The following is a 15,715-nucleotide window of genomic DNA, read 5'->3' on the forward strand; positions in this document are numbered from 1 at the left end:
GACCCATGCCTCTATGAGCTCCATTTCTGACAGCATTTCTCGGAGCATTTGTGAATACATTGAGACACTGGTCAGACGGATCAAGTCAGGGATTTCTAGTGGGAGCTCCAATCCTGGAGTGCAGGGCTTCTCTGTCATGTTTTTGCTGAAGACAGATAGTGTCTAATATGAAATCCAGAAATTATCTTCCCTGTTCTTGCTGAAGCACGGCACATAGTACCAGTAGTGTGCATTTTAAGGAAACTATCAAGAGAGATCTCTATTTCATTCTGGAGCAAGCAGTTCTTACACAGCTGAGCTGTCATGAAAGAAAAACCAGTACAGCATTTGACCCACAGCCTTACTTCACAGAACTGAATAGAGACAAATTTTACTGAGCAGGACTACTTACATAACGCCATCATTAAGCTTTCATATTTTTTAATATGCCAAGTGTCAGCTTTGTGGGTTTGGAGGGGGGGAACAAATAACTCAGATGTAAAAATACTACAGTTCTTCCAGGTTGCTACTTGTTGGAGTGCTCCCAATTATACTAGTTTCCACAAACAGAAGGCTCACACAACACTTTGAATTTTATGACTACAGGTTTGCAGGATAAAACTGTCAGCTGCTAAGAAAGGATTCCGAGGACACTATCCACATGGAGACTTAGAACTTGTCTATATAATTCCAAATAAATGTTGAGGCATAGCAACTATTATTCTTTATACCACTAAAACTTAGTAATACAGCTGACTCTAAGAGACTTGAAAAATCCAGTCTTATGCAAAATAACACTAGGGAAAAAAGAGTGAGGTAGGGAAGAAGGTCTATTTATTTACTTTTACATACAAATCAGGAGGTCTCCAAAACTCACAGGCACTGAAGAAATAGCTTGAGAAAATTGAAACATGTCTCCTCAGTAAGCTCTCACTCCATAGGAAAGCTTCATGCTTTCTGAAGGGGCTAGAACTTCTTGCCAAGAAGGTATTTGGACATTAATTTTTTTAATTAATGCTCCAGGATATTCACACAAAGACACAGACATCAGCTACTGTGTAGAATATATTTTTAATTGGAAGAGGCTATGCCAGCTGAGCTATAAAACAAGTACAAGCTGTTAGATATAATAATAGAGAAAAAAGACTAGGGGAAAAAAGTGAGTCATGGGGAAAAAAAAAAGAGAGAGAGAAAAAAACTATTTAGTTAAAAGAGACTTCCCAGGACTCCTGAGCTAACGTAATGGTAGAAAAACATGAAACTTATCATGACCATCACGAATGCTGTTCAGGGATGCAGGGATCTTGATACCATGGAAATGGCACTTGTATTCAGGATTATCTTACATGATTCACATATAAATGAAGATGGTTCAGATTTCGGAGCAGTAACAGCACACATCAAAATCTGCAAGTGTTGTTAACAGTGCAAGTACATGCACTGTATAGGGCATCATGGTATAGGGATGCAAAAAATGAAAAAGGAATTTAATTTTCCTCTTTCAATCAGAAATGAGTGATGTAAACTGCAGCTCCTGATACATAGATAGATGCCACTGACTTCAGGATCAACTAGATGTCACTGCTCTGATGACGACTTCAAAATATAGTCAATATATTTTTCATAAAATTCAATCCTCTTATTTGTTTTTGTAAATAATTTTCTGTTAAAAAAAAAAGTATCAGGGTACTAATTTTACTATTTTAAAAAAATTTTATTCCTTTTGTCTCAGAGAAACATTACTACATGTTAATAACTGGAAGCATAGTCCTGACAAGGCTGTTGAGAAGCCGAAGTGATGCTTTCGTTAGTGCAGACATGCAAGAGCTTACAGATAGCAGCCACACTGGCAGCACAAGACTGAGGGGACCCACTAGGTACTTTGCTGCTGCTGCAATGCAGAGCTCTAGTTTAGGCATCCTCTACCTCATGCAAGATGGTTTCTATATGTGACAGGTAAGCGCCAGGAAGATGATATGAAGCATACTAAATATATAGTCTGTTAAGCCTCTTCTACAAAGATCTTTAGACATCCTCTAAGATGAGAGGTGGATTTAAGGTAGAGAAGTTAAGCAGTGAGGCCCATTGGCATTCACAGCTGGTGCCAGGATTGCTTCTCACAAAGCTGGAAGAGCAGTTGCTTCTCTGCTTAACATCTAATGCCTTCAGTGGAAGACATTTCCCTGGACTTACCGCCCGGTGGCCAGGGATGAGATGCTGCCTGCTCAGCACACCTTTTGGCCAGACCACTCCTTTAAAAGGAGGATTGTAAGGATTTTAATCCTTCGGGGCAGGATTCCACTTCCTCACTGACACCTCAAAATAGAGGTGGGAGCTATCATTTTAAAAGAGCACTTATGATCCCTGATCATTTCTTTGAAACAGAAGTTGTGTGCACCTGCCCTTGGGAGCAGATTCAGCTTCCAAACAGGAGCCCCTGTGAGGGGCAGAGGTTCGGCTGCATCCCCTTCCCTCAGCAGATTTATCGAGGTTGATGTGAAATGAAGCCCTTGCCTCTGGTGACGGGCACATTAGCTGCAGGAACATTTCTCTACCTTTTCACCTAGGGGTGCACTGCCAGTCATGACACATCAGAAGCTGCAAGTTCCCAGGAACTGCAGCCTGTGATGCCCTTTAAATACTGAGGCCAAGACAAGAAAAAAACCTTGAGCTTCTTTTATCTCCACTTTCCAGACAGTGTCCAAGCGTCTCTGTTTTCCTGGTGATTGTCCTTTACTGTCTGACATAACCAGCACTAAAAATCTAGGTATTGCAGCACCTAGCTGTTGGCTCCCCAGGCTCTTTGCTGGAACTTTCTCTAAATACCTAAATGTTCAGCAGTGCTCACATCTAAAACAGCAAATGAAATGCTGGATAGAGAGAAATTTTATATGCCAGCTGAGAGAGGGTTGTGATAATGTAATTTTCAGATGTAAGTGCACCTAAGCCTTTCAGAGGGGTTATCCCAGACTGCTTTTAGCACCGAAGTCAGGGAGAGTGTTCAGCATTTCTATCAAAGCCCAAACACTGTGAGACCTGGGCAGTCAGACCTAAAATAAGTCAGGTAATACACTTTTTCCTCAAACAACACTGTTTGCAAAACTGGTAGAGAAAATACAAAATTTTATCACTGACCTTTTAGAACTATTTTCTGCTTTCAATGTTAAACACATCCATTTTCTCTTTGCATTTATAGGCCTCCTTTTCTTCTCATATATTTGAGCTCCAGATAATTATTCTAATTTAAAATATGTAAAAGCCAACAAATGCAACAGAAGTATTTTCTCTTTTGAAAACCATGGACAATTACCTCCAGTATCCATTACTTAGATGCTTCATGACACATTTTTATTTTGCTTCTCTGATATTTTTCTCTTCCTGACAATGCAAATCTCATATATTGATTGATTTCTATAGTATTTTACCTGAATACATAACATTAGCCATAAAAAGCACTATTTTGTTGTACTACTGGGGTGGGTGGGAGCAACAAAACACCCAGGCAGACAGTTTCTCCATTACATACTAAATCTGCAACACTTTTATAGCAGAAAGATAAACAAAAATTTTTGCTAAGTATTCTCTTCTGTGGGTAACAGATCCCCATTTCATTATAAAGCTCATGAAGTAATATTTGAAAAACTACAGCAAAAGTAATTAAAAATTAGATCACCATACGGGAACTTATTGAAAGTAACAGTTAAAACTCAGTCAGAAGACTGTTTATCAAAGGAAAAGATTAAAAAGAGAAATTATAGAATGTCAGAAGTGTCTTCTTTATAAATATACAATTATACCTCAAGGTACAAAAGCATGTACATCAAAAAATGAGGGAGAGGCTCATAAGTGGTCTGTGATCCTACAGGTCAAATACCACTTACGAATTACACATTATAAATGGAATATCTCTCAAAATCAAGGTCTACTGCTATGCAGACCATATACTGCCTATATGCTACTTATTAGCAGAGAAACTCGAATCAATTAGCTTAAACATTCTTTCTGGACTTCTCTGCCCCTCACCTCTTTATAAGACTTGTGTTATTCTTATGGCATGACTTCAGCACAGGCTTTCCTAAACTCACTAATGAATGAAGATATCCATCCAAATAGTTCCTGAGAGTCTAGGTCTTGTGGCTCGCCAAACTTCACCTGTAAATTTTAAAGAGAAGAATATTTAACATTAGTATATCCAAGTAATCTAAACCATGTCCAGAATCTTAATGAAATTAAACAAACAAGAGAAAATTTAAATATCTTTTTTATTATTATTAACAATAATTAGGAAACTTAGAGCTGTCTAAAATCTCCAACAAGCTGAAATCCAAAATATCCCCAGTAAAAGTGGCCCCAGGAGCTGTCACTGAGTTACCTCAGTAGCCCAGGTTGATGTATAACCCAGTCTCTAGCTGGACTATAGATCTCCAGCTGAAGAGAAGAAAAAAAATCAGTAAATCATGACTGGCTCTGCAGTTTGTTAGATGAACCCGTTTATAAAATAAAATGCATACATTAGGGAAATGGTTTATATTCCATGGTGGGCATGTTCCAGCCAAAAGTTTTCCTTTTCTGCCATTTTGCTTTGCAAACAAGCAAAAATATTCATAGGGAAGTAGACATTTTGGGAAGAAAAAGTAATTTATCAAAGAGCTACCTTTCCTGTTCTCTTCTTTCCTTCACCTGAAAAAGGTGAACAGATGGAAAGTTTTTGAAAAAGACGTGAACAAAATTGGCATTGTGTCTGCTCTGCTATAAAACAAGACGTGAAAGGCAGTCCTACTACGAAGTTCAGTACTAGGAGAGCAATTCCTGCATTAACTAAAATCACTTCCACATATGTCCCCCAGTTCTAGGATAGGAAAGGATTTTTCGTATTAAATCTGCTGCTAAGGTTTAATTCAAGAGGTTTGTCATAATTTTCAAAGATCCCCCCTTAATGGGATTAATGAGTTAAAGAACATAACTCTGCCTGCAATGGCTTGCTAATTGAGCAGAACAAATGTAGAGAAGATGCTCCAAAGGCTTCATCAAAAAGTTTTAAAAGGCATCTTGTGTTGCTACAAGTTCTTATCTTGGCAGTAATTGAGAGCTACTCTGTGACTGGTGGATACAGCTCTCCCAGGACTGAACAGCAATGAAGTTGTATTTCAGATTGCAGCCAAAAAACACCCAAAGCTTTGGACATGTATCTGTCATTTTCTAAACATGTTCACCTGGACATCATCTGACATGTTCTTAGGAGCAAACCCTCTGCCTAGCAATCAGAAACACAATGAAAGAAAACACTCACATATAATCCAGTCACAAAAACTTTAACATTAACCAGTGACACCTGATTAATAGTTTTGCCTGTTGTGTTCCTAATTGCACCTCCTGGGTGCTCCAAGCCCTTGATCTTTGGCATGCCTCTCCACTCACCCATGGTGTACCATCAGTTAAACAGTAATGAGAGAGACATTTCCTGGAGCTAATGACCATCTGTGAGAAGTTGATAGCCCACAGCTATACCACAGGCAGTTATCCCCAATTTATTGTTCATTCCATAGAAGTGTCACATGCCAAGGTCATTATTGATTTTATAAGCAGAATATAAAATCATAAAGGTAGGCCTGTGGATTTTTGTTTTATGTGCAACATGATTTCCATGGATACCTACAACACATTTCCAGATCAGATATCCCCCCCAGGTAAGCTGGACTATCCCTTCCTAGTGCTATCGAGATGATAGCCTGGTCTTTGATCACCCATCCTATTTTATATTTGCTTTACATTTTTGCTGCTTTATAACTATGCAAAAAAAAGATCTGCCTAGCAATAAAATTATTCAGAAAAAAAAAAATCCATTCTAAGGGAGAGAAATATATCAAATGCCTAACTTTAGAGAATAACAGGGAAGGGAGGACAAAAAGCAGCTGGGTGAAAACTTGAGGAAACTTCCAGCTACATGGAAAATGAAATCCTCTTCAGATGCAAATTAGAGTCTCAGATGAGAGTTTCCAATACAAGAAAGGAAAGCAGAGCGCCTCACACATACATCTGTAGCCCAGCATCGCATGTGTAATGCCTCCTGGCTGAATCTACACAGCTGGAGGGAAACACTGTCTGTGAAGGAGGAGTGTGACAGAGTGTGCACACGCAGGAGGGCACAGCCAGCACTTGCTGGGCATCACACAGCTCTGCGAGCAGGACCAGACACAGGACACTGATTACTTCTGAAGATGACTTTTAGGTAAAACAGGTCAGATTCTTCCATACCGCATGCAAGAAGTGTCCCCCCAAAGGTTTTACAGCACGAAGTCCCCCACTTTTAAATTTGGTGAATATTTTTCAACCATTTCCACTCATGTAACTCAATTTCTAATCCTTTCGTTTACACTACTTTTTATGCATTTTTTCTTCTTGCTTTATCCCAGTCCTTCAACCTTTTTTGAAGGATTGGGACAGAGTTCTTCATCTATACGCTACATACAAATTTGGCTTGCTACCTTACACTGAGGCAGTTTTGCCATTTGTGAAAGGCTTGCACATTGTTAGAATATTACATTTAGTAAAACATTACTAACTGAATTTTCTTGGTCAGACATCTCGCTAATCTTCAGTATCTGTTCAGATAGGTCCCCAAAGGTCTTCCTGGCTCCATCTTCTGCATAACGTTTGCTTACCATAAAACATCTCTACTTCTAATCCCTCCTCATCATAAAAAAGGGAGAGGGAGGAAAAAAAGAACAACAAAAAAACCCGCCATGTCCTAATCCCAGGACCAGGAAATTATTCCTGTTTCAGAGATCAGCGCTGCATTTCAGTAAATCTGTCCCTTTCCTTAAAACCTCCTATGTGACTATTCTGCCAGACAATACTGTTACCGTATCAGAGACCCCCTGAATTTCTATCACACTCCAAGAACATCTTACTAAATGAGGAATCTACATGCTATGTTGTTAAAAATTGCAGCCTGGAGCTTGTATCATTCCTTCTGGTGTGACCCTCTGACCCAAAAAAACATTTTCTAGTATATTGGACCTAGATGGATTGCTTCTGTTCAGAGGAAAAGAATGATTGAGAAAATTAGGTGCTTCTCCAGTGCAAGTGTGGGTGAATATAATAGGAACAAACAAGAACAGACAGTTTCTTTATCAGAAATCTTTCGTCCGTGGAGCTTCCTTTCTGTTCTGCTCATTTTTAGATCTGTGCTACTACTAACATCTCTATCTCAGTCTCCCTCTCACTTGAACAACAGTAGCTAAATCAATGCCCTGGACTATAAGGCTTGCCACTAGAAAAAACCCTCAGCCTAAGTAACAGATTTGCAGCTCCCTACCAGCCAAAGACACAATTGCTGGTAGGAACCAGAAAACATGTGGCTTTCCATAATGTTTTCCCTAACATGTTGAAAACACTCAACAGTTAAACTCATTGAATTTATAAAGTTGCTGAATGTGTACTTTCCTTTTTGATATTTGGGCCACAGATCCTCTAAAGGAGGTTATAAAACCTCCAGAAGAATAAAAGCCAGAATTTCATTCGAAACAGTCAACCACTGTTAGATGAGTTGGTCTTTTTTTTTTTTTTTCAGTTTCTGTGGACAATATAACTATACAGCATGTGGAAGAATGGGAAATTCTTGCACTTCTGTCTCCCCCTGCCTTTTTTTTTTTTATTAAGAAATGTAGATTTATTTTCATTGCATTTTAATATGATATGTACCAGTATGTTGCTATAAAGCTTCTTCATTTCATCACATCTTTTTGACAGCTGGGATAGATCCCCTTCATATTTCTGAATTAAATCCTGTAATACAATAAAACTTCTTAATTTGGTGTAGCAGCATAATATTAAAGCAGGAATTAAACAGCAGTGAAAACAAGATAATTCAAGTCAAAATTTTCACGTCACAAAAATTTCACGTTTCACAAAAGATAAGCATACATCAAGCACACACATTTCCTTGCAAATATTAAGACATCAAAGACAAAAAAAAAGAAACATCGATGTCAGAGAATTTACTGTATCATCCAATGACACTACCTAAGTATATTAAAATTGGCAGAACTAGATAAGCATCATAAGGTCCTAATCTCCACCCCCATTGGGCATAGTCTAGCCTGTTTGAACATGAAGCAAGCACTCCCATTTGCTAGTCCTTAAGGAGGCAGAAACAGGGTCTTAGAAATTTAACTTTTAAACAAAATTTCTTAATCATGGTTCCTCTGTAATGTATACATTTTCAGCAGCTTAATACATATTGAAGAAGCACATCGTTGAGCTGTCTCGAGGGAGAAGGAAATGTATGGATTGAGCAAATGCCGACACCACCCAGTGAAGCACAGCACAAAGATATCCAGGACAGCAGAGATGAACATGTCCACACCACAGAGCAGAGAACGCCATCACTGGAAGTAGCCCTGTTCACAAGTAGCACAACAGTGCTCCTGAGAGTTAATTAACTTCCTTGTACCTGAGCCAATAAGCCCCATATTGAACTCTGCTGACTCCTGGCCAGAACTGGGCTCCCTACAGCCTGCTCAGCTGCTTCTCCATTGTGGCCTCCAACCCATCTTGTTCTGCCCCTAGCATGGGCAAAATCATCTTAGATCAACCGATACTCACAATTTAGGCATGTCCTTGGGTGATGTTTCTTGGATGGTCTCTTTTCCCAAGTAACAAGCAATAGGACAAGAGGAAATGACCTCAAGTTGTGCCACAGGAAGTTTAGATCAGGTATAAGGAAAAATTTCTTCACAGAAAGGGTTATCAAGCATTGGACCAGGCTGCTCAGGGAAGTGGTTGAGTCTCCATCCCTGGAAGTATTTAAAACACCTGCAGATGTGGCACTTAGGGACGTGGTTCAGTGGTGGACTTGGCAGTGTGAGGTTTACGGTTGGACTCAATGATCTGAAAGGTCTTTTCGAACCTAAATGATTCTGATTCTAGATACTGTTTTCCCTCTCATATGAGGGCAGAAGAAATTATTACAATTTCATATTGCTCTCTAAAATTGTTATTATTCCAGAGTCCCTATCGTGGGCAATTACAGGTCTACCTTTTCCTCATCCACTCCAGCTCATTTGCCTGTGAAGCAACAGCAGGAGATGAAGAAACTCTGAAAAGCCCTTCCCATGCTGCAGTTTATAGTATGAGACACTATCAGAGGGGAATAAAAGGCCACTTTCCATCAAATGCTCCTGACTCCCTTGTCAGGGCAGGTCTCAGCACAACCTAAGCAGATTACTCATCTTTTACCTCCAGCCCACAATAAGTTTGAGATAGTGTTACCTTTAGTTCCTTGCAGAACTGTGACTCCTGGGGTGTTGCCTTGATTGTCTTGGGTTTAATAAGCCGCCTGCACTGAATAACGTTTTCCAATTCTTTTTTTAAAACTAACAACAGAGACAGAAAATAAGAAATTTCACTAGCATGTAATTGTTTCCAAAGGACTATAAATGTCTAATTTAGGCCACATGGAAAATTTAGGAGAATTTGGGCCTATAATGCATTCGTCTAGGAATATTAACTTTCTGTTTTGAAATAGAAATCCTGAAAGAGGCATGGGTCTTATGTAAAGAAATGGTATGTGATCACATCACAGCAACCGCAGAATAATGAAGAGGTCGATAGTATGGTTATGCAGCAGCCATAAATCTGACCTTTCCTAGCTTTGAGCACTGGGATTAGCAATGAAAATAACATTCTCCAAACTTACGTTTTTGTGTAGAAAGTTCAGAGTTCCTTTAAAGATAAAAGAACAAAAATTCTACTCTATAAACAGCAAGAAATCTTGTCAGTTGGCACTAAGCACTGCATCAGACTGCTACCGTGGGAGCTCCCACGGTGTGAAATGAGGGGAGAAGAGGATACACCGTTGGCTCCAGGAGCTCAGTCCTGAACTGCCCCAAGCTGCTGTTGAGTGTTTCTCCCCTGTGCTTGTGTGATACTTGCAGCAGATGAGCCCCAGGACATGCCTTGAAATACATGGAGAGAAAGACTGTTTCTGTGGCATTTGGTCCATCTCTTTCCCTCTGTGCCCTGGTGAATGGGACTCAGAAGATAACAGTGACTATGCTGGGCCCATCAGGAACCCATGGAGGGAAAAGGCCAGACAATCTCCTCCAGTTCCCATGACTCACCTCCTTTGACAGCTCCCAACAGCTTCTGCTAGTGTGTCCATTGTCCTGCCTTACACATGACCTTCCAAAACTGTCTTTAAAATAGTGATTTTTAATTGCTACCAACATCGTTCCCAAAGAACACAAGGGATTCAAGGTAGATAGTGTTATTTTTAGTTCCTTATGCCTCCTAAAAAGTTCACTGGAATTTCTTGGAACGGAATAAAAGCACGCTTTAGTAGGCTACTTACCTAGCTGACTCCCAGAGCCAAGCAGAATAGGCACAAGGCTTTTTCAAACCAAAGCCTGAGAGCAACTATCATTCAGGTATCTTATCAAAGGCTGAAATACAATGTATTGGTCTGTAGTGACAGTCAACACCCATGCCACGTGTTCAAAGGATAGTCTTTTATAAACTTTCAACATAATGCGATTCATTTCCTTCCGCTCATACACCTTTGCTATCAGCTCTCAAAGTGTTCAATGTAAAATCCATTGAATTCTCTGCTCACCTTATGACACTGCTCACCGATATGTTGTAAATATCTCGCAAAATCTCTCTTACACCTGAAAAAACTTATTCTGTTCCCTTCTGTTGGCTTCACTAGTGTTGGACGCCTTTGTAGAGAGGACTGGTTTGGTTCAGAGAAGTTCTTGAACTTCAGGACTGAACTGTAGGGAGTTTTCTCCTGCTGCATTGCCTGCTCCCAGACCAGGCGATGTAACATTGACAGAGCACTTGTATAGCTTAAGATTTGTAGTTTATGATAAACTCTATTTATCATGGGCAGTATATTTTTTATATTTCTAAATCACCTGGACACACTTTAATATTTATTTTTTTAAAATCCTTTACAGTAACATGGCAAGTTAAGTGTCACTATAGCAACACTTTACCTCAATGTTTTAAACCTTCTCTTTACAAACTATAGAAGTGCAATGAAATCCTGTTCCAAATGACTGCACAACATATGAAAATCTTTTTTCTGAATTTAGAAGCCACATTTACATACCATCAACTTCAGCACTGAGACCTTTCATGGAAGCTGGAAAGGAAGAGAGAGGGAAAAACGTACTAATGAATATCATTCACATTGTGAGGATGGGAGTTTCCACAGAAGTTGAAGGACTTCATTTTTATTTGTTGATAATTTTTCCCCCCTCCCTCCTCTTACCATCAGGAACAGCTTCAAATTCTGTCAACTCCTGAGAAAATTTGGCCAGATCAGGCTCATGTAAGATGATCTGTTCCACAAGGGCATGAAGCAAGGTGAATGTCCTCTCTTTACCCCGCAACAGAGGTAACTGCAAATAGAGCAATAACTGACAGACTGAGATATTATACTTTAAAAAAACAAAACAAAACAAAATACCAAAAAAACCCCCACCACACCAGCAAGGATGTTGATAGCTCCCAGGTAAATTTGGCAAGAGTGGAAAACACAATGAAATTAAACTCCTTTTCAATCTGCCATTTTACAGACATTCTTGATTAAGATCAACATTACATTTTCATATCTGTTGACCTTCCTTGTTCTTTTGTGCCTTCTTATTCACACAGGTTTTTTAACTTAAGGTATCCTAATTGATTGCAACTGATTTTGGAGTTCCAAACACAGTCATTACTCCTTTCCACTTAAAAGCAGTATTCTGTGTTCACAAAGATAGCAAAGTTCCTTAATTGAATCTGGGAAGATGTTCTGTGGCAGAAAATGATTTTGTAGGCATTTTTCATTATGATAGATGTGGTATTACGGCCATTGTATATATATAAAAAAAAAATAGAATGCAAGTTATGTCTCAGAATTGTCACTAGAGTTATAAATCACTCACTCATATATTAAAGTCTCCAGATGGGAAAGATACCTTACAAAAACAAAATAAAAATCCTTCTCTCTTCTATTTCCAGATCAGGCGTAATCTCACAATAGTGTTAAAGGTACAAAGCATCTTAGGAAATTCGTAATTTTTTTTTACTTTTTAGAATAAGAATATGATGCTCTGACACTGTTGGGTGGAGGAGGAGAAAAAAACCTGTGCTCAGTAGCTGCATTTTCTGATGGCAAATTCTGGTGAAGACGGGTAAGCAGTTTCCTTAAAACTAGTGGAAAACTCAGGCTAAGGTCAGTGAAGAGACAATTAGAGAACTAAGAGCTAGATGATGCTTCTTGTACAGCAGATCTCTGCCAGGAAAGAGTAAAGATCACAACTGCCACCTTCGTCCCCTACTCAGTCATCCACAAGAGCAATGATGGGGCGATTAAAACTGCTATAGGCAAATTTCACCCCCTTTCAATTTATTAATTTATTTACATTCTAATTTTGAAACTTCACCTTAAGATGGCATTGCACCACTTGTTGCAAAAGACTTGTTGCACTGAAGTAAAATGAAGCACTAATTACTCCAGCGCCATGAAAGTGCAACTGCCATGGAAGAAATGCCATAGTTACAGCCTCTGACCACAGGGAAATGAAGAGGATCCATACAACAGTGCTCTGCACAAAACTGCAAAATACAGTTTGTCTAAACTCCATCTAACCAGGGGCCTGCAGCTCAGACACCTCTTCTAGCCACACGATCTTAGTATCAGGGCAGTCAGCATTTTGATGTTCTACCTCATTAGAAGCACAGTGTTTTCAACACCACAACGCCCGCATCTAGCCCATGCTGCTGCCTAAAATGGGGAAATGCATCTTGTTATAACACACATTAAAGAATACATTGTTAAACAGGATTTTTTTTCTAGTGTAACCAAGAGCAGATGTTAAAATGTTAGCTACTCATTAAAAATGATTGCCTTTCTTCACATTCAGGGCAAAACTGAGTTAATATTAATGTCTAACATACCTTATAATATGATTATTTTAATGACAAGAAAAATATTTACTCACTTTGGTCAAAGATGACAGTCGAAATCCTTTAGCCTTCTCTTTCCCAGCCTTTTCGTTTAAAAGGTTCCCAATGGATAGAATGTACTCCAAGACAGCGACAAATTTCTGGCTGGATTGCAGCTGCTTACTAGCTTGGATTTTCTGGTTTATTAGCTGAAACACACAAACCTTCCTACAGTTCAAATTGAAAATGTGAGTAAATCAATGGTACCTATACCTTCCGTTTGCCAAAACCTCATTGTCCCCATCTGAGGCAAGTCACACTTCAGCTGATGGATACCTACCCATTAAACTTCCCTGGGGGAACAGGCCAGGAGTTCTCAGGAAGGACCAGTGAAAAGTCTCCCACCAAGATAAAGGTAGTGTTGGCACAATTCCCCTGCCCCTAGTGGAGGTCATATCCTTTATGGCTGCCAGACTGGCCCTGCCAAAATGACTTCAACCTCATCTCCTAAAAATGCCTCTGAAGAAAAAGTATTTTGCTGTTTGAATGCACCAGATTGCACCAAATGTCAGGCGTCAGGGGAAGCAGATAGCCTGAAGCACAGTATAAGGTTCTCCATCCTTCACCTCCCTCCCTTCTGTTTACACCAGCTGAAGACTGTTATCTTATCAAAATTCTTAGCACATTTCCCCACAAGGAAGAATAATAATTTTCTGTAATCAAACTCAGTATCAATTTCCGTTTTCCCAGGGAAGCCACCTCCCTTCTAGGGCTATAGATATAAGAGGTGGGTTTGGTTTAAATTAGGAAATCTGTATTTGTTTAGTACCACACCTCTCTTCATCAGTCTCCAACACACAAATTTAAAAACACGGAAAGGATGAAACATGTGAGAGTGCTGACTGCCATTGTTAAAACATTTGTAGCACATCACAGGGCCAGAGGGTGCTGACAGCCATATTCAGATTGTTCTATAGAATTTTAGGTGGTTTATATTTACAAACATGTGTCAGCATGCGTAAGAAAGAAAATACTTAGACAACTAATCAACTTTCCAATGAACATTAAATATCCTTCAAAGCTAACAGTATATATAATAGCTTCCAAATATTCAAATATTTGGTTTCAGTGGAGGACAGCAAAGGTGAAGCATTGTACCAGGCAGGGTCAGAAATCTGTTCATCTCCCCAGTGTTTTCCATCTGTTCCTCTTCTGAGTTTTGTTCACTGTTACTATGGTTTTAATCACAGCCAAAGGATAACAACTCAGACTTGCAGAACTTACAAATTTTGTTTTCATTCCCATGCACAAGAGCAAAACCTTTGAAACATTTTCATAGAAACAGAATCGTGTTGAAATACTTTGTTTTGAATCAAAGCATATACAAAACCTGGCAGGTAAGGGCAGAGGTTTGGAACAGGAAGATGCAGTCCATGAGACTCAAACACTGTTTATTTGCATCCTCCCACCTCACTCCACCCCTAAGTCATCCTGAAAAAGGCAAAAAGGGACTTGAACTCTGTTTTGCAACATTGCAATTCAGTGCCATAATCCTTAGGGTGAGCAGCCTCCTTCGGTCTTCTGAAAATAGCCAGTGTCTATGAGATGCTGGTCGAATAAACTTGCTCTAAGAGTCTATGACTTTAGATTGATTCTTTCAGCTTGTGGGGCAAGAACCTCCTCACAAAAGGAATTGCATTTTAATGGTGAAATTTGCTTCTGTCTTATCACTGGCCAGAGAAAGAAGAATGTTTATCCACCCCAAATTAAAATTTTAAAATCCTTTCCTGTTCTTTTCTCCCTCCTTTGTGGATGTCCGTCCCACTGCCAGGCCCATTAACAACTGCTTCTTGAACACTTAATGGTGAACAAGATTGATATTAAATGCACATACATGTATATACATGCATATTATAGCCCTCATTTGTCTCCAGGGTTTTTTTAGTTCATTTTGTTTTGAACCAGTACTGTGGAATACATTCATTAACAAAACACAGTAAAATTAATTGGATTACCAAAAGCATTCCAAATGCACCAGCTGATAGTGCCACTGTATTTCAAACATAGCCTGTCTCTAACAAGTTTCATGTCATTTACAATTCTTGGCTATCAAAGTCATGACCTATAGAATTTTTTAAATTTTTTTAACCCTTTTGCTTGTTACTTTTGAACAGTGCCATGAAATGTTTTTTTATACACTAGGCTGCCTGAATTATTACACAAGAATTGCTGACATTATGGCATGGGAAATATTTCGCTACAGGGGGAAAAAACAAAAAAAAAAAAAAAAATAACCAAACCAAAAAAAAACCCTAACCAGAACAAAACGTCCCCAACTACGGCATTTGAAATGCATTGAGGCCACTTGTCCCTCTACTATCTAACGGGTAGATTTTGATTAAAAACACACTCTGAAGGAGTTATGTTATTATACTTACAGGTTCTAAATCTCTCATGCTCACGGGGAGCTCACGTATGGTAAGCAGGAGATCCAGCCTCTGGGCCAAGTGGGGGATTTTACACATCTGCATAGAATTGAACAGAAAAGGAATCAAGCCTCATGTTTATACCAAAACATGAACAAATATATTTCATAATTTATTGAGTAATTCAGCTGCACTGTATTTTTCCTAATTCCTGTGCTCATTTATTCATTTTGGTCAAGGCCTTAAGTCTGTAGATATACTGTGGCAAGTATAAAAAGCACATACCTGAATATGCATCGTTTGTATATGCAAATTCAAGAAAACACTGTATGCTAGTAGGGCCTGACACTATTAAAATAAATGACACTCAT

General features: G+C 39.1%; 1 protein-coding gene across 1 annotated transcript in view; it reads right to left on the reverse strand.

The window, feature by feature from the left end:
* Window positions 1-3,800: 3,800 nt before the first annotated feature.
* Window positions 3,801-15,715, reverse strand: part of LOC141967154 (uncharacterized) — a 42,376-nt gene continuing 30,461 nt past the window's right edge. The window contains exons 11-17 of the mRNA XM_074920604.1: window positions 15,357-15,443; window positions 12,975-13,127; window positions 11,258-11,387; window positions 11,096-11,128; window positions 9,253-9,356; window positions 7,684-7,767; window positions 3,801-4,131 (exon numbers count right to left, since the gene is read on the reverse strand). Coding sequence (XP_074776705.1) covers window positions 4,027-4,131; window positions 7,684-7,767; window positions 9,253-9,356; window positions 11,096-11,128; window positions 11,258-11,387; window positions 12,975-13,127; window positions 15,357-15,443 — 696 coding nt within the window. The 3' untranslated portion in view covers window positions 3,801-4,026. The remainder of the gene's footprint in view (window positions 4,132-7,683; window positions 7,768-9,252; window positions 9,357-11,095; window positions 11,129-11,257; window positions 11,388-12,974; window positions 13,128-15,356; window positions 15,444-15,715) is intronic.

The sequence above is a fragment of the Athene noctua genome, chromosome 16, assembly GCF_965140245.1.
Source record: "Athene noctua chromosome 16, bAthNoc1.hap1.1, whole genome shotgun sequence".
Taxonomy (NCBI): domain Eukaryota; kingdom Metazoa; phylum Chordata; class Aves; order Strigiformes; family Strigidae; genus Athene; species Athene noctua.